This window comes from Drosophila eugracilis, unplaced genomic scaffold (assembly GCF_018153835.1).
Source record: "Drosophila eugracilis isolate 14026-0451.02 unplaced genomic scaffold, ASM1815383v1 contig_2167, whole genome shotgun sequence".
Lineage (NCBI taxonomy): Eukaryota > Metazoa > Arthropoda > Insecta > Diptera > Drosophilidae > Drosophila > Drosophila eugracilis.
Window position 1 is genome coordinate 2,305,373 of NW_024573052.1, and position 26,129 is coordinate 2,331,501.

The window sequence follows — 26,129 nt, forward strand, 5'->3', positions numbered from 1 at the left end:
CCAAGCAATTCGTCTTGGGTGGCCAACCTGTGACCGACTGCCTTCAGTCTAGTCTTGGGGTCTTTGCGTGTATATTTTTAGCATTAAAAAGTATTATTTGCTCAGCAAATTATGCGATCAGTGCGAAGCGCGTTCGAGTCAGATTTCCAATGTTGATCAATGGACACCATGGTTGATATGACTCTTCACGCACAGTGTTACACCGTGTAGGGAATCCCGTGAGTAAGGGAAAGTTTGGTATTTCGCTCCACTTAGTTCGTGTAGGGTAATACCATTTAATGTTTCCAAGCACCTTGGTTTTCACAACTTTTAAAATATAAAAATCAGCATGAACAGCATGAAGAAGAATGAATGAATCGAATACAAACTGAATTATTAAATAAGTATAAAAGATCTTTTTATGGAAATTGGATTGGTTCTGTTCCACTGTTACTTCTCCTACAGGTACAATTTGAAACATGCTTCAAGTTGATTTTTTTTTAAATTGACCGAAGATGGGCTCACTCTTAAATCATAATCATATTTTGTATATATTATTAAGACTAAACAGGTCTCTAGGGAAAAATAGTAATATTGAGGTAACTTTGGAATAAATGTAATGTAAAGCTATGCAAAACTATATTGAAAGAAGTTCATTTAAAGGAAGCTTGGAATATTAAATAACTATTTCTATATAGAGTATTTTTCTGCCCTGCTTGCTTCAAATTTGTTATGATTGTATTTTCTTGTTATGGCCGTTGTGATTTCGTTTTACGCACAGTTCAACTCGAGCAAATTTGTTAATTAATATTTAACACTCTGCCCAGAAAGCCATAAGCATTCGAGACCCCCTCCCAGGTCCACCGCCCGCCAGAAAACCCCGTGTTATTTGCCTGTGGACAACATTTGGAAGCACAAAAAACCTGTACAAAAAATTATAAACTGATAAGGGTTCTATAATTCAAAGCGGATTGACTCCGATCACTAGGTAACGCTCTCCCTTCCAAAATTCTCCATATAATACTCTCCATATGTGCTCTTTTCCAGCGGTGCTGACCACTGATAAGCGACCAAGAGCCGGACGAAAAGAGAGAGCGCGGTGCGAGAAAGCCGGAGAGGAGAGTGTTTTTCAGTGTTTGCTTTTTCTTTGCCGCCGTTCCTTCTTCGGTCTGCTCGGCGTTTTGCTCTTACACAGTTCGCATTTAATTTTATTTGGTCGCCTGCTAACGGCGACATCGGTTGCGTCTCGCCGAAAAAAAAGTATAATTGTCACGCTCCCGGAATTTAGGAATAAATAAAAACATTGAATCAATCAAATAGAAGAACAATCAGTGACAAGCTTTAGTCCGTGTTTAAACCGTTTTAGTTAACATTTAGTGTGACCAAAAAGGACATATGTGGCACGGTCTTATTTGGTGTGACCAGCTATTAAGGACCCTGTGAGCTGAGCGCCATAATTAAAGTGCGATCCGATCGAAGTCAATTCATTCAGTTTTATTGAACACTCAGCGCCCCGAGCGTTCCATAATCTCAACGATTGGACAATTGCAACTGTAACGCAAAGAACAAAAATTGTCAACAAAGTCGTAAAAATATTCGCACACTTTGGCAATAAATAAAGTAAGACACAAGGAAACAAAGCAGAAGAGTGCGGGCAGTCACAAAATAATTACCAAATAGGAGACGCACTTAATACACAATCGGAAAGGTAAGTCGACTGGATCAGATAAGGCGGGACTAACTGTAGTATTACGTGCTCCATGTCGTAATTCCCATATCTGATCGGATCATCCCCCGTGTTTACCCTCACAAGCAAAACCCAATCGCCCTGGAGACGGAGAAAAAGAAACAAGAAAATCCATCGAATATCATGAATGCACTTTTCGACGAACTATTTTTAAACGGATTTGTTTCTTTTTCGGTTTCTTTCTATTATTTTTATTTAGTGTGCCTATAGACATAGATCGTGGGAGAGAAATACAGAAAGTGTCTTCGTTACCCTTCCCCCTTATTCGCTTAACAGGTGGCCGTGATCGATACTGATATCGACTAAATCCGAAGGTTTAAGGCCATGTTGACAAGATCGTTGAGAAATTGATTGATCGGGATCAGTGGTAAATAGAGAGATTAAACAGAGGTGTACATATGTACATACATAAATATTAAGGGAGTATCAGGGGGAGCAATTTAGAGTAAAAGGTTGTTAATAAGCAAATGATTTATTTAGAATGCAAGCTTTTGAGAAAGTTAAACTTAAAAAGATGGTAATAAAATAATCGAAGTTAATGAAATTTACTAGGCAACCAAAATCAAAAAGGAGAAAATGCAAGAAAAGCTCCCAGTTTTCTCCCCCTGGCAACCCAACTGCAAGCGCGTTCCTCGTTTTCCCTGGAATGTATACAATGCAATCTATACGTAGCCCGTTCAATCCGGTTAGTGGGTCAGTATCTTACCCTGACCAGGTTCAACAGCCTGGTCAGGTGCATCTGATTAATGGGAGATTGCGGGGGATCGGGGATTCCGACTGGGAAGTGAACACAAAGTAAGTCCAAGGCCAAGGCAATTAAAAATCCGTGACCGCAAAGCTAAAATTCATTTAGTGTCAAGCAAAGTGAATTAAATTCATAATAAACAGTGCGACTAACCGACGGAGAGCTTTTCCAGCTGAGATGCAGTTTAAACCGGACAAGGATAATCGAACCATAAATCTGAAAAGACAAAGGCTGTTGGGGACATAATCAAGCCATTCTAATTATACCTATAATTAAAGAGCTAAGAACTGGAATCGGAAAATATATGCTGGGGGTGAATCCCTCGCATTCCTAGCATGTCACATTTTCACAGTTTTCTCTATCATCAGCTTTGGTATCGCTTCTTTTATTTGGCAAGTCGCATTCAGTTGTTTTGCTGTTGGTGGTTCAATGACACTTGCCTAGCCATCAATGCTTGCTAGCTGCAATCTTACCAGGGAAAACAAAAACAATAACAGAAACAGAAACCAAAACAATAAAAATGTCCCTACACCAAAAAAAAAATTCGACTAATCTGTGGATTATTTCGACAGTTTAATACTTTAATTGAGATATTGCAAACCGTAAATTGTATACTTAAAATTAATCAAATAACTAGTAAAATAAGTAACTGAATTGTTTAGTTTTAATATGATAATTTCTTTTAGAAAACATCGAAATTATTTTCAGTGCACTCACGTAATCGAACAGTTCGTGTTGTTCTTGCTTTTTTTTTCTTTCTTTTACCTCTGCTGATATTGCATTTTGCTTACTGCGCACATTTTGACACATTTTTGGGACTATCACTCGGCTTTCGCACTCATAATGCAGATGGGTCAAGGGCAAAGTCTCCTCGCGGTGCCCTCCATTCGCTGGCTGGGTGACTGGGTGCATCCAGTCTGAGTGCTATCGCTTTTTGAGGAGGGGCATTGGTGTCGTTGCCAGGCGAAAGTGCAAGATAAACAACTGAAGGGGGACACATATACATATAGTAGAATTTAGCAGTAATTGTCCGATTAAACGATCCAGTTAGCAACTGGTTCATAGATTACTTTTAAGAGTTCAATACGGAAAAAAGACTGGGAAGAATTCATAAGGAGATCAGTCTCACAACTTTCTCATACTGCTCCTTTATTTAGTTGTCTTCAAGGCTTAAGTCCCTTAACTGACGAGCTTATACTTTGTGTATCAGATGAGTTGGGGTCAAGTGGGCGGATATTTAATGATAAATTTCGTGTAGAACGTAATTTCTTTTAGTCAACGCCGCCAACGTTGCGTATGCGCAATCTCTTTGTCGGCGATTAGTAGATTTTTTTGTTTTTAAGCGTAACGCCTGAAAGTCATGGTCAACTATGATATTGCCGAATCTCTTGGGGTTCTAGAGGTAAAAGTTGGCGGCTCTCATCTAGCGTTTGATTTGATTTTATTTTGTTTTAATTGCCACTGATTGCACAAAAGAGCGACACCGACGGATGAATCATGCCATATGAGTTGGAGATGCGCTTCCTGTTGACTTAGTGCGGGTATATACTATGTGCCATATGCCACTTTGTTACGCCCCCCTCCCGGTCGACCACGATTCGATTGTTCGCCTCTAATCAATTTTAGGTTCAGCTCTAGCTTTTGTTCATGCCTGGCTTTCATTGCAATGTGTGAGCATATCAAGTACTTGCTGATACGGCTTTCGAAATAGTGAAGCAGCATTTGTTTTTGCTCAGTCTTCTTTATCACGTCACAATTATCTGCGGCATTGTTGCAACTTTTGCGCTTTGTTTTCACTTCACAAAAACGCAGCCATAACAACGGCGATTCAGCGGCAGCATTTGCTGGAGATAAATGTGCATATACTCGTATGTGGTCTATATATTCTATATTCGATATTCCGTATCTTTTTGTGTGCTGCAGCTGAAGAGGCGAGAACAAAACAAAACAATCAGCACAATAAACGAAAGTAATTCGCACCTTGGCCAATGATTAGAGTTGTCTGAAGTGGCTAAAAGTCTCCGGGAATTAATGAAATTTTTGCTAAAAACCTATGGTATTAAAAACAAACAAATGAAATTTATGACGGGTCAAGGCTAATACGCTAAGGAGCTGTAAGTGTTCATAACTTTTAAGCCGCATAAACGAAAGACTTTCCGTGCTGATTGCTGGGGGTCCAAATGGCAAACCGTTGAGCTCCGATCTTCTATAGTCGGTTGTTTTTCTGAACTGATAAGGCACGCCCAAGTGCCGTAATACATATATACTTTAGTATATTAATCCCTATCCCTCCGGTTACCGCCCCTTTCGCCCATTTCGGATTTTTGTTTATACGATCGCCGGACAATGGAATTGTAAGTGAAATCTGCCAAATAACGGTGATAATAGAGAGTTTGCTAATGAGGAGGGGGCGGTCTGGGTGCTCGGGTCAAGAGGTGACTGAGAGTCTGATAACCGCTTTGATTTGGTTTGCTTGCCTTTGGCACATCATTAAAATATTTATTAAAAGCTTTTAAATTTGATTTAATTAAACATAAATAAGTAATAATAATCTCAATAATAACCCGAAAAGATGAAACTTAATTTCGAAATGTTAAATGTGACATTTCGATAAATAAGTTACTAATTAATTTTTGAAGAAAATATAAATTTCCACAATGTATATTTTTAGACTTGAAAAGTGCGCAGATATTTCGTATTATTCTGTAATTTGTAATCTCTCCAAAAATAATACATTTGTTGTCGTATATAGAAACAAATCTGTTTAGCTGTTTTTAGGAGGTTCAATGAATTCTGATAATCGGGGCAGACGCAATAGCAACAACAACCCCCGAGGCACAACGACAACATCCTCTTCATCACGTGTTTTCCCAATTTTAAAGCTGGGCGAGGGGCACATGACTTTCCTGACAAGAAAAGTGACTTGTTTCTAATTGCACATCCAATCTCTCTCGTTTTAGTTGGCGCAACATGAGCGGCTGGCTTTAAGTGGAATATCCAGCAGCAGGAGCAGCAGAACCAGCAGCAGGTGCCACCAGGGGGGAGAGGAGAGCTACAGTCGGGTCAAGGTCCATTCGGCAACCGGAGCAATAAGCCTAGAGCGATACGAAAAACATGGTTCACGGACCGCCAACTCGCAGAAAATCCCAGCAACAGAATGAGACCTGTGATATGGATCTCGAGCGACAGCCCACTCCGCCGGACGGTGGATGGGGATGGGTGGTGGTCTTCGGCTCCTTCATGATACATATAGTCAGTAAGTTAAAGTCAATTAGTAGAATACAGGAGCTTCTACAGGGGAAATAGAGCAATCATCAAGATTATCATTAGTTCATCCTTCGAAACGAACGCAGGGTATTCAGCAGGCGATTTCAAGATTGGCAATGGAAGTGCCTCCACCGTTTTGAGTTTCAATTAAGCCACGGTTGTGCCCTTCGGGTTTTCACTGGTGAAGGACTTGATCAACTGGTGACTCCGTCCAGTAGTTATGCCTCTGGCACCTTTACGGCTGCAATAAATCAAGCCCACCAGCCTTGGACTGACCCGGCAACCGAAGTGGAAGGGAATAAAAGAATTTGAGTATTTCATGGATTTTGGGGGATCGTAAATATTTAAGTCACTCTAATCGCCGCAAATCAGGGTGTTCAGCCGGGATAGATTGGGAGCTGAAATAATCGACAAGGTCCAAACATAATACGCTGCATAGCCTTGCTGATTTACGAGGAGAATAGGGTAGTGGAGCTGCGAGCTGGAGTACAGCCGCCACTTGAGCCGTACAACTATCAATTGGATGATAATTGTGGGCAAGTGTCCAGTCCGTCGATACCTAGCCGATAATCTTATCGCCGTTTTGGCTGTAATTACCTAGCCACGGAAATAGTTACCGATTGCTGGTCCGGGGGCTACAGTAGAGTGGTGAGGGATACTGATAAAATTGGGAGCCGTAATTAATTGCCAACTAAACTGATTTACGGCCCTGTCAAAGAGCCAAACGCTTGGTAACCAGTTTGATCGAACGAAATCCACTTTTGGTGGGGTTTAAGACTTTTGGGACCTACTTTACGGCATCTTCTAATGTCTGTATCTAATCTTTTTCCACAGCCGATGGCATGACATACTCCTTTGGCATGTTTTACAATGAGTTCCTGGAATACTTCAACGAGGGCAAAGGTTACACGGCATGGATTGCTTCTATAATGGTGGGCGTAACATTCTCATCCGGTAAGTTAACTCTTTGGATATTTAATGAATCGATTAAAAAAACTATATATACTTGCAGGACCGATCAGTTCATCGTTCGTGAATAGATATGGATGTCGAGCAGTTACCATTGCAGGTGCCATTTTGGCTGCCGGTTGCATCATCGTCAGCATATTCGCCCAGAATGTCCTAACGCTGATTATTACGATCGGATTTGGAACGGGCTTGGGTTTCGGGCTTATCTATTTGCCGGCCATTGTGAGTGTTACTCAGTACTTTGAGGCCCGAAGATCTCTGGCCACAGGAATCGCTGTTTGCGGGTCCGGATTGGGCACCTTTATCTTTGCTCCTCTAACAGAGTATCTGATTGGAAGTTTCGGATGGCGTGGAGCAATGTTGATTATGGGTGGAATCGTGCTAAACTGTATCATCTTTGGGGCAATGTTTCGGCCACTGGAGCTGGAGGCACCTCCAAACACACCACCAAACACGCCGAGCACTCCCAAGTTGGGCAAGAAGTCGGCTATCATCGATCAGAATACCACGCCGGCGGAACTGGAGCCCCTGAAGGTTCCACCCAAGGATCAGTACCTGCAGCTTCCACAGCGCACAGATACTCCGGTATCAGGCGGCGCTCTCTGCCGATCCAACAGTGTCGGTCACAACCTTAAGCCCAGTTTGGTGAGTCTAGCATACAAAGGGTCCTCCTTCTTTTTGGAATTTAATTACTAATTTGTATATTAAAGAACAATAACTCGAATGGCGCCATCAATGGGCAGGGACCCACTTTGGTGACCCCACCGCAGGCGGTGGTGAAGAGCACTAGCAACGATGACATTGCCCGCAAATGCCACAGCCAGTTGCAGCTAACTCCTTTGAGGGATGCTCATCGCGAAAAGAGTGCCAGTGGGACCATGTATCGGCCTGATGCCCTCTATCAGGTGTGCCTCCCTATCCCGATGTCCATGTAATTTTGAAACTAATAGTATTGCATCTTTTTATCCAGGGTTCCCTTCACAATCTGCCTGACTATGTGAGCTCCAGAAACGACCTCAACCGCTCCATGTCCGGATCCGGCGTTATCAAGCGGTACGGATCCCTTCGCCAGAACAACAGTGTATCACAGAGTCAGGTGAGCTCTTTAACCTGTTCATAAAAAATTCGAAATATTTAGAACGTTATATAGTAGAAGAAACATCATTTAGTTAGTTAGCTTAGGACTCACTTTGTTATTGGGTTCCTTAAACTGGTTTCCAAATTTGCAGTTTGAATTTCTTCAGAATAACTTTTTCACTTCGGAATTCATGTAAATGTTAAAGTAAGTTGGTTTAAAAATATAAATAGGTTTTTATCGATCACTTGGTATAAAATTAATAAGTCCATCCGAAGAACCTAAAAGTGTATTGCTTCGGTTTAAGCTTTCGGTCAGAGAACCACAGCTTAGTGTGGCGACAGTCATTTGACAAATAACAGCGCAGCTCTACGAAGAATGATTTAATCTGGTCGATTCGAGAGACTTCTGTGATGGGACACTCAATACTTTTGTGGTCATGGTGAATGATTCCAAAAAAGATAACGACCAGCACTGCAAGGAAGCAGTTTAACAGGAACCAATGTACCGATCCAGGCCGTAGAACTTTTAGAACCGAGCGATAAATATGCTGCCATTTAGGGAAATTGGAATTTGTGTTATTTTTATCCTCAAGAACCCTGATCAGGCCTTCCTCCGGGCGATCCATCTCTTCTTCCATATCACTAAAATCCGCCATAATTTATCAACACAACAAAATATATTTTTAATGAACTGACTTCAAATTCGACACGCCTTAGATTACCAAAAAAAAAAAATGAAACTATGATGTAACAAAATAAAAGTAATATTATGAATATTATCTAAAGAAGCTGCGTCAAAAATCTCGCCCAGATCCAGAGCACGAGTTTGTAGAGCAGAAATATGCGGAACAACCGGTAGAGGATAACCTTGCTGAAAGGATTTTATATAAAGACAATTATATCTCAAAAGAAGAGGTAGTTCTCACGTCCTTAGGATGAAAACGGAGCGTTTCAGGGTTTTTGGATCTTCCCGAAGTAAATGCGTTCGGATACTAAAGAGCATTTCCCCGCAGGATTTAATAACCAGGCCATGGATATCCGGATGGTGGAAGGCATCTAAATTAAAAGCGGTGCTGGAATAAAAAAGGGTTTGAGAGGAATATCCGACTCCCCGCGATGTTTCCCATTTACCCCTTATTCTCCTTGTACAATATCTCCATGTCAGTTACCCCGGGACTGTCGTAGTTGTTGAACATGAAGGGCTGCATCACCTCCAGCGTTTGGTATGCCTTACGAACCGCACTCATCAGTACTGGCTTCTGTCCAAAGATTCTCAGGAGCAGATCGATGATCATGGCGGGCAAAATCTGTTTAGTGAAGACGAGGAACTGATAGACCCATCGCCTGTCTGTGTAGTGACAACCTGGTATCATCAGGTTCTTTTCGAAGGCAACATCTTTCCACAGGTCCAGCGTATCCATCTGCTCGGCAATCTGAGTAAAAGTGTGCGGCACGTGGGTGCAGGAGGAGGATAGGTAAACAGGTAGCTCGGCTGGAGGACCCTGCTTATAGATCTCGTAACCCCGCTTTGTGTAGCACAACATACTCTTGATGCCAATGTCTTGCGGCGTGATGTCCAGACGAATGTCCCTGCCCAGGTAAACGGTCTTCAGGATTCCAGCGCCCACTAATGCGAACAGTCCCATGGCTCCCATCAAAGAGGGTGAAAAACCAGGCGATGGGTCGTCCACCGCAAAAAGAACTAGAAGATTATTCTTTATAAATCTGCGTTTAAGATACATTTAGGAACCTTTGAATACCTATGGATGGACGGTACACTATTACCGGCAAGCGATGGCGGTATTCATTCACCAAGGATTCAGCCAGGTTTTTAGTGAAGGTATACGTGTTGGGGAAGCCCACAATCAACCTGGGACAAGAAGTCATGGGAGAACCAAACAATAGAACATTATATAGAATCCTTTAAATGGAATCCTGATAAAAATACAGATCGGTAGCCTTGTATATTCTTCTCTGGTTTCCCGTTTCCCTGTTTCCCCGTTTTCTACTTACTTTCTTGTGAGGGCATTGAGCATCCCATCGTCTGGGACTTCATCGAGCAGACGTAGACACTGTTGCCAGTCCATCGGCGAGGAGTAGTACTGCAAGTATCAAAGTCACAGAGTCAGAAACAGAAGCAAGACAAGGCTATCTTGAAACACCAACCAACCCACCTTAGGCTCCACCCGCTTCAAATAGGGATTACTGTAGAAGGTGGATACGTGGACGAAGGCCCTCAAATTGGGCAGAGTCTCTGCGAACTTGAGAGCCTCAAAGGTGCCACCTACATTCAGCCGTAAAGCCACACGGAGTGGCTCATCAAAACGCACGGTAGCCGCACAGTGGTACACCAGGGAAACCTTATTCATACGCTGCATCATCGTTGGATGGATGCCCAGTCCTGGCAGGGAGACATCTCCAGGCACCGCCACTATTTTATCTAGCTCATGTGGCTTCTCGACGGCCAGCACATGGAAAACAGTGGCCTGGCGTAGTCGGAGGAGCCTCTGCTCTGCCGTTAGTTGCTTTCGAGGACGCAGGAGTATATATATGCGTCGTACATTGCAGGACCGCAGTAGCTTTTCGATTAGCGCCTTGCCTACCACTCCCGATCCGCCCGTCACGAATATCTCGGTGTCTTCGAAGAACTCCTCCATGTCCACTGTATGGTGTACTGTGAATCACTGACCAGTGCTCACACAACACTGGAAAGCGGCTCCGGTGGTCAATCCGCTTAACTGAACGATCACGCATATTCATTACGCTGTAATTTGGTTAACATAAGCTTCCCCATTAAATTTCCATGCTAATTTCGCGCCCAATTCGACTGGGGTGTCATGGCAAGAAGTTGACGAGTTGACAATCCCAAAACTTTCTGGTCAAAAATACTTGGCTAAATCTGTTGACCGTTCTGCAATTCTTTCTTGCCTAGCTAGATAGTGTAGTTAGTAAATTATAGAGGAGTAGAGTCCATTATTGTGAGATCTGCTAATCCACTTTAACATTTTCAGGAGGAAACCAAATGCTGTGGCTGCATCACGTGTTCCAAGGAGACCCGCGACACGTTCGCCGAGATGATGAATTTCTCGCTGCTGAAGGACATGATATTCCTGATCTTTTCCGTGTCCAATTTTTGTACGAGCATAGGCTTCAATATTCCGTATCTCTATGTGGCGGCATATGCGGAGACCTTGGAAATTTCCAAGAAAGAGGCCAGCCATTTGTTAGCCACGATTGGCGTGGCCAACACAGTGGGCCGTATAATCCTGGGTTACATATCGGACAAGCCGTGGGTTAACCGCCTGCTGGTCTACAATGTCTGCCTCACCGCCTGCGGAATTGGTGAGTTTGTAGTTCCTCATTAGTCCAACCTAAGGGTCTAACCTTGTCCTGATTTTCCATTTGTTTAGCCACTTCCATGGTGTCGCTCTGCCATGACTACCAATCCCTGTCCTTCTACTGCATTGTTTTTGGCTTCACAATCGGTGCCTATGTAGGTCTGACATCGGTCATCCTGGTGGACCTGCTGGGGCTCGACAAGCTGACCAATGCCTTCGGGCTGCTGCTGCTCTTCCAGGGTATTGCCAGCTTTATTGGTCCACCCATCGGAGGTAAGTCGAAAGTTTTTAATTAGGTGTTGCAAATTGATAACGATCTTTGATTGGTTTGCTCCGCAGGCTGGATGTACGATTTGACGGACTCGTATGCGCCTGCCTTCCTGATGGCCGGACTTATGATCGCCATTAGTGGATTAGTGATGTTCATTATTCCGCCGCTCCAACGACACCAGGCCGCCAAATTGGAGCAAAAGCACCATGTTGAACACCTAGCCCTAAGTTAGTAATCCACCCACTTCATCCTCCGCCCCTTGTTTTTTGTTCATTTCTATTTTTTTTTGTTTTTTTTCTATTGTAACTATAAATCTAGAGATATACTGATGCACACGACACTTGGTTAGATTAAGTCCTAGACCTAGGCCAGACATTTATGTGCGAGTGTATGCCACAGCTAGAGCATATCTGATTATTTATGTATAGAAACCTTTCCCTGGCCCCTCATTCCTCGCCCCACGCCCTACATCCCATTCCCATAAAAACCTTCATTGCAAATGCATGCAAATGTATACCTATATATTATGTACATCAATAACAAAGTGTACTAGAAAATCTATTGTTATTCTATTATGACTGTATGCCTGTGCGTGTGTGTGTCTGTGTATATGCCATTAAAGAAAGCTTTTGTACAACAACAAACGACAAGACTGTTTGTTTGGAAGCCGTAAGAGGTGGATTTGTTAGGAAGAAGACCAGCCTATGCTTAATACGAAAATCTTTTAAGCTGAATGGTAACAATTTTAATCTTTAAAGATCCATAGATTTTCCGATGGACATTGACATGATGATTTTTTGGCATACTTACGATTCACGATTCAATATATACTAAATAATAAATGTATTTTTGCTCACTCAATTTGTTAGGGTTTATCGCTTGTTTATGTGCCGTACACGCCATATAGATAATGCTCAGTGCCTTTCGACAAGAGATTGTTAGATAGTATGCCTTGCCAAAATAATCTCATAAAAGAAATACCCAGAATAATGAGACATTTCAGAATTTGTATCACAGCAATTTTCAACTTGTTGGTTAATCGCAGATCGGCGATCTTCGTGGCTGGTTGGCTTTTCATATTTATTGCCTAAGGGACAGAGGCGTTCCCGAGTAGGGGTGTGCCTACCATTTAAAAAACGAATTTGTTAAATAGACATAGTTCAGTGTTTATTGTTTTCCTTAAGTGACTAAGAATAAAATAGCAACAAAAGGGCATTGAGCCCAAAAACAGTCATTCTTTGACAAAAGCACTCACTCAATCACACTCAAAAAAAATAGTTATTCACAAGTTCAGGGGAGGATCTCCCTCCTACTGAATTTCCCCAGTGATCAGCTTCTTTAGGGTGCACTCCCCGGCTCCCAGCTTGTGGAGTATGGCCAAAACCTCCTCGCGATAGCGATCCATGTGGCCCATCTCCTCCGGCGTGTATTCCTCCCGGTCGAACCGCGTCATTCGCCAGATGACGTTCAGCTTGGCCTCGATCAACACATAGTTCGAGGATGGACAGAATCGCGGACACAGATCGTTGATGAAGTGGATCATGTCCTGTACACTGCACGAGTTAATCCGATTGTTTATGGTGTTCAAGGCGAAGTCCTGGTACTTGGCCATCTTCGAGTGCGGGAATACGTTCTCGCATGTGATGCACCGCCAATCCGGCTGCAATGTACGGGTCTGGACGGGGATCACCAGACCCCGACAGCCCTGCTCCCGGCAAAAAAGCGCCGACAAATAAGTTCCGTTCTCCTACAAGAAGAATAGTTAAAAGATCAGTGGATTATCGGGCGGATGGTGAGAAAATGTTGGGTATCAAAGATATGTCTGGTTCAATGTCCGCCTCTGTCCATTCACGGCGTTCAGTTCATTAAACTTTTAATCGGAATCGAAATTAGCATTCGGTGTGTCATGCTCATGGTAATTTGAGGGCTGTGTATGTGTGTCAGTAGCATTAAAATTGGATCAATGGACCTCTAATATATGCTTTGGAATCTTAAAATTAAACTGATTTCTTGGTACTTAAAAAGTAGATATTGTATACCAATTCTTTAAATTTGTAGACGAATCGCAAAGCCTTATTTCTATTTTCATAAAACCACCTTGCCTTCGAGCTTTAATTCAACTTTGATAAGGACATTTTCCATCAGGTAGCCATAAAAACTGATTAAACGGTCAAGAGAGTTTTGCGTGGTTGGCATATTTTGCCCCCTTTTGGCGCCACTGGGCCCTGGTTGATGCAAATCATAGAACTAATTTAATTAGGGAACGCATTTGTGTCAGGTGGCCTGGCCAGCGGCCACTGCCAACGCCAGAGGCCATTATTCAACATATCCCAGAGCGGCAAAAGAGCGGCCACATAAATAGATATGGCCGGATATGTGGATCGTATATATACCGCACACAACCCTACACACCCATAGTTTTAGAGCGTCGTTGACATCGACGTTGGCCAAGAAATTTCGTCGAAATTTAAGTGAAATGTTTTTCAAATTTCAATAATTGCTTTTTGTTTTGGGGCCGAAAGATTGTGATGCTCTTAAGGCTTTTTTCGGGATGGAGTTGTCTATCTGGCGGATACTCTGGCCTTAAATAAAAAAGTACCTTTGTGTTATTTAAATATTCATCTTATATTACATTTTTCTGATATAATATTTGAAGAACCTGGATTTCGGGATTAGTATCTGTTACACATGATCGACGATGCTCAAGAACTTTAAAGGCCTGATATTGCAAATTCATTGTAATGTCTGGTCTTCAGCTAGAATATATAATTAAACTCAAAAGCTCTTAATAAAAATGTTTTATTAGAGCGTTATTCGTTAAATTTAGAACTCAAAATGTAGATCCCATCAAAGCTCTTACCGAAAATACCAACAAGCAGCTTTACTATAGGGTAGCTATAAATTACTAAATTACTGGGTAAAAGAGGTCAAAGTAAAGATATTCAACTTCTATCAGAGATGATACTTTATCTGGGTGTTCTGACATAAAAAGTTATATATACAGGATTTCGCATAGAGAAATACTTAAGAAGTTTTAAGTTAAAGTTATAGCTAAGCTAAATCAAAAAGTGAAGAAGGAGTTAAGTTGACGACAAGAAAACGGGAAGAAGATTTTTTCCTAGCAATAATATCACGAGACCGCGTTTTCCAATAATCCGTACTCACAGTATTGTCGTGGCACCGGGCGCAGTCGCAAGCGAAATGCTTGGTCATCTTAAGGAAGATGTTCCGGGTGAGATTGCCCCAAAGGATTTTTGTGTAGGTGGTGGTAATCTCGCCACCCTTGGGAATATCCCTCGCTGCTCGCACCACTGCCAATCGCCCGTTCTCGAAGTAGTGACTCGCATTTGGGGTGCACTCATGGTTCATGATCGCCGTCAGCGGAAACAGACCCCTCAGGAGCGTCTCGTGACCACCAGAGCGGCAGGGAGCCTCAAAGGCATTCGTGTTCAGCACACCCACAATCCGGAAGAGCTGGTCCATGAACACCCGATCCGTGGTGGGAAAGTTTCGAAAGCACTGGGCAGCCTTGATGATCTCTCGCCGGTAAGCCCGCTCGGCATTCGCCTGCATGGCGTCCACCAAATGCCGTTGTTCCTTTCCCAAATGAAAGACCCTAACTGCAGTGAGGATTCGCAAAGACAGGGGATTCACCTGCTCCAGCTCCGCATCGACATCCTTTGGCTGCCAGCGACGAAAATGCTCGCACTCTGCCTGGTGCTCCTCTGAATCTGAACAGGATTCACAAACAGGCAAGGTGCAGCGATGTCGGCAAAGAAATCCAGTTTGGGGTAAGGTTTCATGGCAGCAGATGCAACTGCTAAGCTGGCCCTTCCTGGCCGTTGGTCCGGTGACCAAGGCTCGTTCTTGGAATATTAGCTCGCCGGCGGCAATGTCTCTGGTGGCGAACACCCCGCGTCCAGCCACTTTAGAGGAACTGATGGTCCAGTTGGGCTGCTCTTGGCGCAAATCTCCCAAGTGGGCGTCTATCAGCTGGGCCAACTGCTCGGGCGTGGTATTGCGACAGGGGGCCATATGGGCACCCAGGGCGGCCAGGGTGGTGTCTCCTCCTCCTCCGCGAGGGGATTGGGGGGGACTGGACATGGCAACTTTGATGGGAAGACGGACGGAACTGCGGCGAACCAACGCGACGCGCAACAATTCAGCGATTGAAGATGTCTCCGCGCAGCTGGGCGGTCTATGCGGGAATAGCAGCGATATACCGACAGCGACGACAGCAGCAACATGAGCAGCAGCAGCAGCAACACCAGGCACAACAGCAACACCCAGCACAACAGCAACAACTGACTGCTGACAGTGGAACCAACCCACCAAAGCAGCGACGCTTATGACGTGGACACGCCGACGCCCTCGGAGAGCATTAGACACAACTAAAAAAACACAAATTAGAGGCATCTACCAGGGCAAAAGGGGGTGGGGAATGGGAGCAGGGGCACAACAACAGCAACAGCAACAGGGGCAAGGGGACAACAACGACAACAGTCAAATATGATTTTTTCCACGGCACACGCACACTAAAAACACACACTCGACGAAATGTTCCCATTTACGAAAACCAAAATTACCATTTTGTCATATGAAAATCTTGAAGAAATAAAAAATATTCAACATTCAAAATAATATTTATATTTAAATTGAAAGCTATATTATGGCCAAAAAATTCCTTTTTCATTTTAGCCAGGAAAATTGTATATTTTGATTTGAAAATTAACAACATTGAATTGATTTTAAAATCGGGAACTTCGAGCTACTTGGTGAGCCACTGGGAAATAGAGACATTTGGCTGGGACGACGCAAAGCGGATTTTGCTTTTGACTCTTATTCAATTTGTGCTTGTGTTGTTGTTGTTGCTGTTGTTGTCGCTGCTGTGGTTGCTATTGTTGCATTCAATTGGATTCGCCAGTGGGTGGTTATACGGGGGCTGGGACGACCAGAAGCGGGTAAAGAGAAACAACATTGATGCAGCCATCAGCCATCAGCCATCAGCCATTCAGTCATCCAAGAACACTTCCCTCTGTCAATTTGTTCGTCAAACACCTCAGCGTGGCCGCCACCTTCTCCGCATGCTCATTCCCTCCCTCCTTCGTCTGCTCTGCGGTTGGTTATGGATGCCATAAAGTGAAGCGAAGCCATAGTAGCATTACCCATACCCCATAACCCATCCCCAATCGTTTTCTGTTGGCGCCACCCTACGGCAATCTAAGCAGCTGGAAAAATTATTTGCGGAGATGCAGCGACACTGATACCAGGCGTGTTTGTCTCCCACGCCATTGCACTGGACAAAAATATTGGTTAAAAATTCCTTAGGGTCCTTTAACAAGTCTTTCCTTTTCTAATAAATAAATAAATCTTAACTGTTTCTTAAGGTAGATTGAATTAATTATAAATTATAAAACATTTAAATATTAAATTATTTATTTTCTAACGAAATGTTTCTTTTTGAGTTTCAGTGCACCCAACTTTCCATGGTTTCAACTACATATAGCAGTGCGTGTGGCAGAGACATAAATTAAGACATCGCTGGCCAAGGAGTTGCGTGTTTCAGGGACAAATAGAACAGGGACAACAGCCGCAAAAAACGAGGTGAGCGCCGTGGCACGTGACCAGGTGGGGACATAGATGTAAATCATGGAGGGGACACTCTCCACCTGTTCATTTTCCGAAGCGAATGTCACGCATTGTCACATGTCCTGGGGTGAAGTGGGACTGTCCTGCCACGACTTTTCCTCTGCGGACTTACGTTAATCATTTGTAAACTTTTACGACACTCGTTTTCTCTTTCACTACTAAATAGTTCTCATAACGCGCTAGTCTAGTGAAAAGCAATCAGCTGGTCTTCATATCAAATTACCAAAGGGTTGGGGTTTTCTTTTCTAGAGAGACAAAATCACAATTCTGTTTATCCATAACTCAGCCTACACTGGACCAAATATGGAATTTCATACCTTGTTGAGCTTATTTATTTATTCTTATAAAATCTGCATTTAAGGTTGAAAATTTAATTTTTTGCCAATTTTCGAACAAAAGATACCCCTCATTAAAATAGAAAATGTTGTCAGTCCCGATTTCCCTAAAAAAATGTTATTGCTTTGCCCATGACTAAGCCAATAATGTATATCTTCTTGTAGATCTGCATTCAAAGTTGGAAAGGTAAAATTTTTGCCATTTTTCGAAAAAAATAGATGATGGTATCCCAAATCAGAAAATGAAGTGCTCCCAATACGTCGCTGGGTCTGTGATCTGGCACCGGAGACGTCGTCCTCTTCGTTGGATTTGATCTTCCAGTGGCGGTAACTGATGTATGTTTTTATATGTAAGAATCCAATATGCGAAATCGATTTAATAAAAATATTAAAAAAACTAATATTGGCATTTTAATCTGCGAATTAGAATAAAGTTAGGAGTTTTAAAAAATCTTAGCATACTTTTCGGAAAGGGATTAAAATTTCTCCACAAGTTTTGACGAAAACTGTTTTCTGCTGCCAACGACCAAAACCTTCAATCCATATACCTACATTTAACATAATTGTTCTGCTTTTTTGGTGCGAGCTCTGACATAATTGCTAAAAAATCAAAAAATCTATTTCAGACAGAAATTTGCAATATTATTTTCGGGTTTTTAGCTCTAGCTCGGGCAAAACAAGTCGCACAGCCAACAGAATGACTGTTTTATGCAGCTTACAACCAAAACTGTAAACCCCTATACCTAGCTAACTACCGACTCTTAACACCCCTATACTTGCTTTTATCATTATTGTTCTTATTTTTTGGTGCGAGCTCTGTTTTCAGGGCGGAAAACTGATGAAACCGATTTTTAACAGAAATTTGCAATATTATTTTCGGCTTTTTAGCTCTAGCTCGGGCAAAACAAGTCGCACAGCCAAAAGAACGACTGTTATGTGCTGCTAACGACCAATACTAACCACCCCTATCACTCGATTTTCGATTTTGGGAAAATCAATTTTGGCCCAAATTTCGCATTTTTGATAAGGGGTACCATCATCAAAATTTTCAAAAATGGGCCAAAAATGAAGTTTCGCAGAATTGAATGCAAACCAATTGGGAATCATAGCAATCAAGTTACGAGCCCTACAAGGTATTACATTCCTCATTTGGACCATTTTTGGCTCTGCTATGCTCAAAAAACTGATTTTTTTTTGTGCCCAAAAGTATGTTACGTCTTTTAGCAGCAGAGATTCCGGTTTTGTTGCCGTTTCTTAGCTCTGATTTTGTCAACACAAGCCGCATGGCTAAAACAATGACTGTTTTATACAGCTAACTACCGACTCTTAACACCCCTGTACTTGCCTTTATCATTATTGTTCTTATTTTTTGGTGCGAGCTCTGTTTTAAGGGCGGAAAACTTATGAAACCGATTTTTAACAGAAATTTGCAATATTATTTTCGGGTTTTTAGCTATAGCTCGGGCAAAACAAGTCGCACAGCCAAAAGAACGACTATTTTATGCAGCTAACAACCAAAGCTGTAAACCCCTATACCTTCTTTTACCAATAGAGTTCTGATTTCGTTGGGGCGAGTGCTGATTTAATGGCTAAAAAGTCAAAAAACCGATTTTCTACAGCATAGATTCCGGTTTTCTTGCTGTTTCTTAGCTCTAACATTGTCAAAACAAGCCGCACAGCCGAAAGAACGACTGTTTTATGCAGCTAAAAACCAAAACTGTAAACTCCATACTTGCTTTTATCATTATTGTTCTTATTTTTTGGTGCTAGCTCTGTTTTAAGGGCGGAAAACTGATGAAACCGATTTTTAACAGAAATTTGCAATATTATTTTCGGGTTTTTAGCTCTAGCTTCGGCAAAACAAGTCGCACATCCGAAAGAACGACTATTTTATGCAGCTAACAACCAAAACTGTAAACCCCTGTACCTACTTTTACCAGTAGTGTTCTGATTTCGTTGGGGCGAGTGCTGATTTAATGGCTAAAAAGTCAAAGAACCGATTTTCTACAGCATAGATTCCGGTTTTGTTGCCGTTTCTTAGCTCTAACTTTGTCAAAACAAGCCACATGGCTAAAACAATGACTGTTTTATGCAGCTAACAACAAAAACTGTAAACCCCTATACCTTCTTTTACCAATAGAGTTCTGATTTCGTTGGGGCGAGTGCTGATTTAATGGCTAAAAAGTCAAATAACCGATTTTCTACAGCATAGATTCCGGTTTTGTTGCCGTTTCATAGCTCTGACTTTGTCAAAACAAGCCGCATGGCTAAAACAATGACTGTTTTATGCAGCTAACTACCGACTCTTAACACCCCTATACTTGCTTTTATCGTTATTGTTCTTATTTTTTGGCGCGAGCTCTGTTTTAAGGGCGGAAAACTGATAAAACCGATTTTTAACAGAAATTTGCAATATTATTTTCGGGTTTTTAGCTCTAGCTCGGGCAAAACAAGTCGCACAGCCAAAAGAACGACTGTTTTGTGCTGCTAACGACCAATACTAACCACCCCTATCACTCGATTTTCGATTTTGGGAAAATCAATTTTGGCCCAAATTTCGCATTTTTGATAAGGGGTACCATCATCAATATTTTCAAAAATGGGCCAAAAATGAAGTTTCCCAGATTTGAATGCAAACCAATTGGGAATCATAGCAATCAAGTTACGAGTCCTACAAGGTATTACATTCTTCATTCGGACCATTTTTGGCTCTGCTATGCCCAAAAAACTAATTTTTTTTTGTGCCCAAAAGTATGTTACGTCTTTTAGCAGCAGAGATTCCGGTTTTGTTGCCGTTTCTTAGCTCTGACTTTGTCAAAACAAGTCGCACAGCCAAAAGAACGACTGTTTTATGCAGCTAACAACCAAAACTGTAAACCCCTATACCTACTTTTACCAGTAGTGTTCTGATTTCGTTGGGGCGAGTGCTGATTTAATGGCTAAAAAGTCAAAAAACCGATTTTCTACAGCATAGATTCCGGTTTTCTTGCCGTTTCTTAGCTCTAACTTTGTCAAAACAAGCCGCATGGCTAAAACAATGACTGTTTTATGCAGCTAACTACCGACTCTTAACACCCCTATACTTGCATTTATCATTAATGTTCTTATTTTTTGGCGCGAGCTCTGTTTAAGGGCGGAAAACTGATAAAACCGATTTTTAACAGAAATTTGCAATATTATTTTCGGGTTTTTAGCTCTAGCTCGGGCAAAACAAGTCGCACAGCCAAAAGAACGGCTGTTTTGTGCTGCTAACGACCAATACTAACCACCCCTATCACTCGATTTTCGATTTTGGGAAAATCAATTTTGGCCCAAATTTCGCATTTTTGATAAGGGGTACCATCATCAATATTTTCAAAAATGGGCCAAAAATTAAGTTTCCCAGATTTGAATGCAAACCAATTGGGAATCATAGCAATCAAGTTACGAGCCCTACAAGTTATTACATTCCTCATTTGGACAATTTTTGGCTCTGCTATGCCCAAAAAACTGATTTTTAAAAGAAATGTGCAACGTTATTCTTGGTTTTTTAGCTCTAGCTCGGGCAAAACAAGTCGCACAGCCAAAAGAACGACTGTTTTGTGCTGCTAACAACCAATACTAACCACCCCTATCACCCGATTTTCGATTTTGGGAAAATCAATTTTGGCCCAAATTTCGCATTTTTGATAAGGGGTACCATCATCAAAATTTTCAAAAATTGGCCAAAAATGAAGTTTCCCAGATTTGAATGCAACCCAATTGGGAATCATAGCAATCAAGTTACAAGCCCTACGAGGTATTACATTCCTCATTTGGACCAATTTTGGCTCTGCTATGCCCAAAAAACTGATTTTTTTGTGCCCAAAAGTATGTTACGTCTTTTAGCAGCATAGATTCCGGTTTTCTTGCGGTTTCTTAGCTCTGACTTTGTCAAAACAAGCCGCATGGCTAAAACAATGACTGTTTTATGCAGCTAACTACCGACTCTTAACACCCCTATACTTGCTTTTATCATTAATGTTCTTATTTTTTGGCGCGAGCTCTGTTTTAAGGGCGGAAAACTGATAAAACCGATTTTTAACAGAAATTTGCAATATTATTTTCGGGTTTTTAGCTCTAGCTCGGGCAAAACAAGTCGCACAGCCAAAAGAACGACTGTTTTGTGCTGCTAACGACCAATACTAACCACCCCTATCACTCGATTTTCGATTTTGGGAAAATCAATTTTGGCCCAAATTTCGCATTTTTGATAAGGGGTACCATCATCAAAATTTTCAAAAATGGGCGAAAAATTAAGTTTCCCAGATTTGAATGCAAACCAATTGGGAATCATAGCAATCTAGTTACGAGTCCTACAAGGTATTACATTCTTCATTTGGACCATTTTTGGCTCTGCTATGCCCAAAAAACTGATTTTTTTTGTGCCCAAAAGTATGTTACGTCTTTTAGCAGCAGAGATTCCGGTTTTGTTGCCGTTTCTTAGCTCTGACTTTGTCAAAACAATTCGCACAGCCGAAAGAACGACTGTTTTATGTAGCTAACAACCAAAACTGTAAACCCCTATACCTACTTTTATCAGAAGTGTTCTGATTTCGTTAGGGCGAGTGCTGATTTAATGGCTAAAAAGTCAAAAAACCGATTTTCTACAGCATAGATTCCGGTTTTCTTGCCGTTTCTTAGCTCTAACTTTGTCAAAACAAGCCACATGGCTAAAACAATGACTGTTTTATACAGCTAACTACCGACTCTTAACACCCCTATACTTGCTGTTATCTTTATTGTTCTTATTTTTTGGTCCGAGCTCTGTTTTAAGGGCGGAAAACTGATAAAACCGATTTTTAACAGAAATTTGCAATATTATTTTCGGGTTTTTAGCTCTAGCTCGGGCAAAACAAGTCGCACAGCCAAAAGAACGACTGTTTTGTGCTGCTAACAACCAATACTAACCACCCCTATCACCCGATTTTCGATTTTGGGAAAATCAATTTTGGCCCAAATTTCGCATTTTTGATAAGGGGTACCATCATCAAAATTTTCAAAAATTGGCCAAAAATGAAGTTTCCCAGATTTGAATGCAACCCAATTGGGAATCATAGCAATCAAGTTACAAGCCCTACGAGGTATTACATTCCTCATTTGGACCAATTTTGGCTCTGCTATGCCCAAAAAACTGATTTTTTTGTGCCCAAAAGTATGTTACGTCTTTTAGCAGCATAGATTCCGGTTTTCTTGCGGTTTCTTAGCTCTGACTTTGTCAAAACAAGCCGCATGGCTAAAACAATGACTGTTTTATGCAGCTAACTACCGACTCTTAACACCCCTATACTTGCTTTTATCATTAATGTTCTTATTTTTTGGCGCGAGCTCTGTTTTAAGGGCGGAAAACTGATAAAACCGATTTTTAACAGAAATTTGCAATATTATTTTCGGGTTTTTAGCTCTAGCTCGGGCAAAACAAGTCGCACAGCCAAAAGAACGACTGTTTTGTGCTGCTAACAACCAATACTAACCACCCCTATCACCCGATTTTCGATTTTGGGAAAATCAATTTTGGCCCAAATTTCGCATTTTTGATAAGGGGGTACCATCATCAAAATTTTCAAAAATGGGCGAAAAATTAAGTTTCCCAGATTTGAATGCAAACCAATTGGGAATCATAGCAATCTAGTTACGAGTCCTACAAGGTATTACATTCTTCATTTGGACCATTTTTGGCTCTGCTATGCCCAAAAAACTGATTTTTTTGTGCCCAAAAGTATGTTACGTCTTTTAGCAGCAGAGATTCCGGTTTTGTTGCCGTTTCTTAGCTCTGACTTTGTCAAAACAATTCGCACAGCCGAAAGAACGACTGTTTTATGTAGCTAACAACCAAAACTGTAAACCCCTATACCTACTTTTATCAGAAGTGTTCTGATTTCGTTAGGGCGAGTGCTGATTTAATGGCTAAAAAGTCAAAAAACCGATTTTCTACAGCATAGATTCCGGTTTTCTTGCCGTTTCTTAGCTCTAACTTTGTCAAAACAAGCCACATGGCTAAAACAATGACTGTTTTATACAGCTAACTACCGACTCTTAACACCCCTATACTTGCTGTTATCTTTATTGTTCTTATTTTTTGGTCCGAGCTCTGTTTTAAGGGCGGAAAACTGATGAAACCGATTTTTAACAGAAATTTGCAATATTATTTTCGGGTTTTTAGCTCTAGCTCGGGCAAAATAAGTCGCACAGCCAAAAGAACGACTGTTTTGTGCTGCTAACGACCAATACTAACCACCCCTATCACTCGATTTTCGATTTTGGGAAAATCAATTTTGGCCCAAATTTCGCATTTTTGATAAGGGGTACCATCATCAAAATTTTCAAAAATGGGCCAAAAATGAAGTTTCCCAGATTTGAATGCAAACTAATTGGGAATCATACCAATCAAGTTACGAGCCCTACGAGGTATTACATTCCTCATTTGGACCATTTTTGGCTGTGCTATGGCCGAAAAAATGATTTTTTTTTGTGCCCGAAAGTATGTTACGTCTTTTAGCAGCAGAGATTCCGGTTTTGTTGCCGTTTCTTAGCTCTGACTTTGTCAAAACAATTCGCACAGCCGAAAGAACGACTGTTTTATGTAGCTAACAACCAAAACTGTAAACCCCTATACCTACTTTTATCAGAAGTGTTCTGATTTCGTTAGGGCGAGTGCTGATTTAATGGCTAAAAAGTCAAAAAACCGATTTTCTACAGCATAGATTCCGGTTTTCTTGCCGTTTCTTAGCTCTGACTTTGTCAAAACAAGCCACATGGCTAAAACAATGACTGTTTTATGCAGCTAACTACCGACTCTTAACACCCCTATACTTGCTTTTATCATTAATGTTCTTATTTTTTGGCGCGAGCTCTGTTTAAGGGCGGAAAACTGATGAAACCGATTTTTAACAGAAATTTGCAATATTATTTTCGGGATTTTAGCTCTAGCTCGGGCAAAACAAGTCGCACAGCCAAAAGAACGACTGTTTTGTGCTGCTAACAACCAATACTAACCACCCCTATCACCCGATTTTCGATTTTGGGAAAATCAATTTTGGCCCAAATTTCGCATTTTTGATAAGGGGTAAAAAAAAAAAATTTTCAAAAATGGGCCAAAAATGAAGTTTCCCAGATTTGAATGCAAACCAATTGGGAATCATAGCAATCAAGTTACGAGCCCTACAAGTTATTAAATTCCTCATTTGGACAATTTTTGGCTCTGCTATGCCCAAAAAACTGATTTTTAAAAGAAATGTGCAACGTTATTCTTGGTTTTTTAGCTCTAGCTCGGGCAAAACAAGTCGCACAGCCAAAAGAACGACTGTTTTGTGCTGCTAACGACCAATACTAACCACCCCTATCACTCGATTTTCGATTTTGGGAAAATCAATTTTGGCCCAAATTTCGCATTTTTGATAAGGGGTACCATCATCAAAATTTTCAAAAATGGGCCAAAAATGAAGTTTCCCAGATTTGAATGCAAACCAATTGGGAATCATAGCAATCAAGTTACGAGCCCTACAAGTTATTACATTCCTCATTTGGACAATTTTTGGCTCTGCTATGCCCAAAAAACTGATTTTTAAAAGAAATGTGCAACGTTATTCTTGGTTTTTTAGCTCTAGCTCGGGCAAAACAAGTCGCACAGCAAAAAGAACGACTGTTTTGTGCTGCTAACGACCAATACTAACCACCCCTATCACTCGATTTTCGATTTTGGGAAAATCAATTTTGGCCCAAATTTCGCATTTTTGATAAGGGGTACCATCATCAAAATTTTCAAAAATGGGCCAAAAATGAAGTTTCCCAGATTTGAATGCAAACCAATTGGGAATCATAGCAATCAAGTTACGAGCCCTACAAGGTATTACATTCCTCATTTGGACAATTTTTGGCTCTGCTATGCCCAAAAAACTGATTTTTTAAAAGAAATGTGCAACGTTATTCTTGGTTTTTTAGCTCTAGCTCGGGCAAAACAAGTCGCACAGCCAAAAGAACGACTGTCTGTTTTAAGGGCGGAAAACTGATAAAACCGATTTTTAACAGAAATTTGCAATATTATTTTCGGGTTTTTAGCTCTAGCTCGGGCAAAACAAGTCGCACAGCCAAAAGAACGACTGTTTTGTGCTGCTAACGACCAATACTAACCACCCCTATCACTCGATTTTCGATTTTGGGAAAATCAATTTTGGCCCAAATTTCGCATTTTTGATAAGGGGTACCATCATCAAAATTTTCAAAAATGGGCCAAAAATGAAGTTTCCCAGATTTGAATGCAAACCAATTGGGAATCATAGCAATCAAGTTACGAGTCCTACAAGGTATTACATTCTTCATTTGGACCATTTTTGGCTCTGCTATGCCCAAAAAACTGATTTTTTTGTGCCCAAAAGTATGTTACGTCTTTTAGCAGCAGAGATTCCGGTTTTGTTGCCGTTTCTTAGCTCTGACTTTGTCAAAACAAGTCGCACAGCCGAAAGAACGACTGTTTTATGCAGCTAACAACCAAAACTGTAAACCCCTATACCTACTTTTACCAGTAGTGTTCTGATTTCGTTGGGGCGAGTGCTGATTTAATGGCTAAAAAGTCAAAAAACCGATTTTCTACAGCATAGATTCCGGTTTTGTTGCCGTTTCTTAGCTCTGACTTTGTCAAAACTAGCCGCATGGCTAAAAAAATGACTGCTATATGCAGCTAACTACCGACACTTAACACCCCTATACTTGCTTTTATCATTATTGTTCTTATTTT

At 41.4% G+C, this 26,129-nt stretch overlaps 3 protein-coding genes and 1 long non-coding RNA gene across 6 annotated transcripts in view; 2 read left to right on the forward strand and 2 right to left on the reverse strand.

Moving 5' to 3' along the window:
• Positions 1–1,180: 1,180 nt before the first annotated feature.
• Positions 1,181–12,037, forward strand: LOC108103647 (monocarboxylate transporter 12). The gene is made up of 9 exons (XM_017209203.2): positions 1,181–1,687; positions 5,432–5,727; positions 6,573–6,692; positions 6,751–7,352; positions 7,418–7,612; positions 7,678–7,803; positions 10,796–11,126; positions 11,195–11,395; positions 11,462–12,037. Exons 2-9 carry the CDS (start codon positions 5,586–5,588, stop codon positions 11,623–11,625), a joined length of 1,881 nt encoding a protein of 626 aa, XP_017064692.1. The 5' UTR covers positions 1,181–1,687; positions 5,432–5,585; the 3' UTR covers positions 11,626–12,037.
• LOC108103649 (fatty acyl-CoA reductase wat) lies at positions 8,440–10,740 on the reverse strand. Its single transcript, XM_017209206.2, has 6 exons — positions 9,959–10,740; positions 9,798–9,886; positions 9,545–9,654; positions 8,916–9,486; positions 8,711–8,857; positions 8,440–8,655 (listed from the first exon to the last, which is right to left on the reverse strand). The coding sequence occupies exons 1-6, from the start codon at positions 10,439–10,441 to the stop codon at positions 8,565–8,567; spliced, it is 1,491 nt and encodes a 496-aa protein (XP_017064695.1). The 5' UTR covers positions 10,442–10,740; the 3' UTR covers positions 8,440–8,564.
• Positions 12,038–12,538: 501 nt separating the features above from the next.
• Positions 12,539–26,129, reverse strand: part of LOC108103648 (SET domain-containing protein SmydA-8) — a 54,348-nt gene continuing 40,757 nt past the window's right edge. For 2 of the 3 annotated variants that reach the window (XM_041818452.1, XM_041818453.1), the window contains exon 2: positions 12,539–13,140. In XM_041818452.1, the coding sequence (XP_041674386.1) occupies positions 12,703–13,140 (438 nt within the window). In that variant the 3' untranslated portion in view covers positions 12,539–12,702. Of the gene's footprint in view, positions 13,141–14,558; positions 15,984–26,129 lie in introns of those variants that run through there. The other variant, XM_017209204.2, reaches the window with a different exon arrangement.
• LOC108103632 lies at positions 16,164–17,843 on the forward strand. Its single transcript, XR_001772240.2, has 3 exons — positions 16,164–16,780; positions 16,865–16,997; positions 17,543–17,843. It is a non-coding gene; the product is annotated as an uncharacterized LOC108103632 (long non-coding RNA).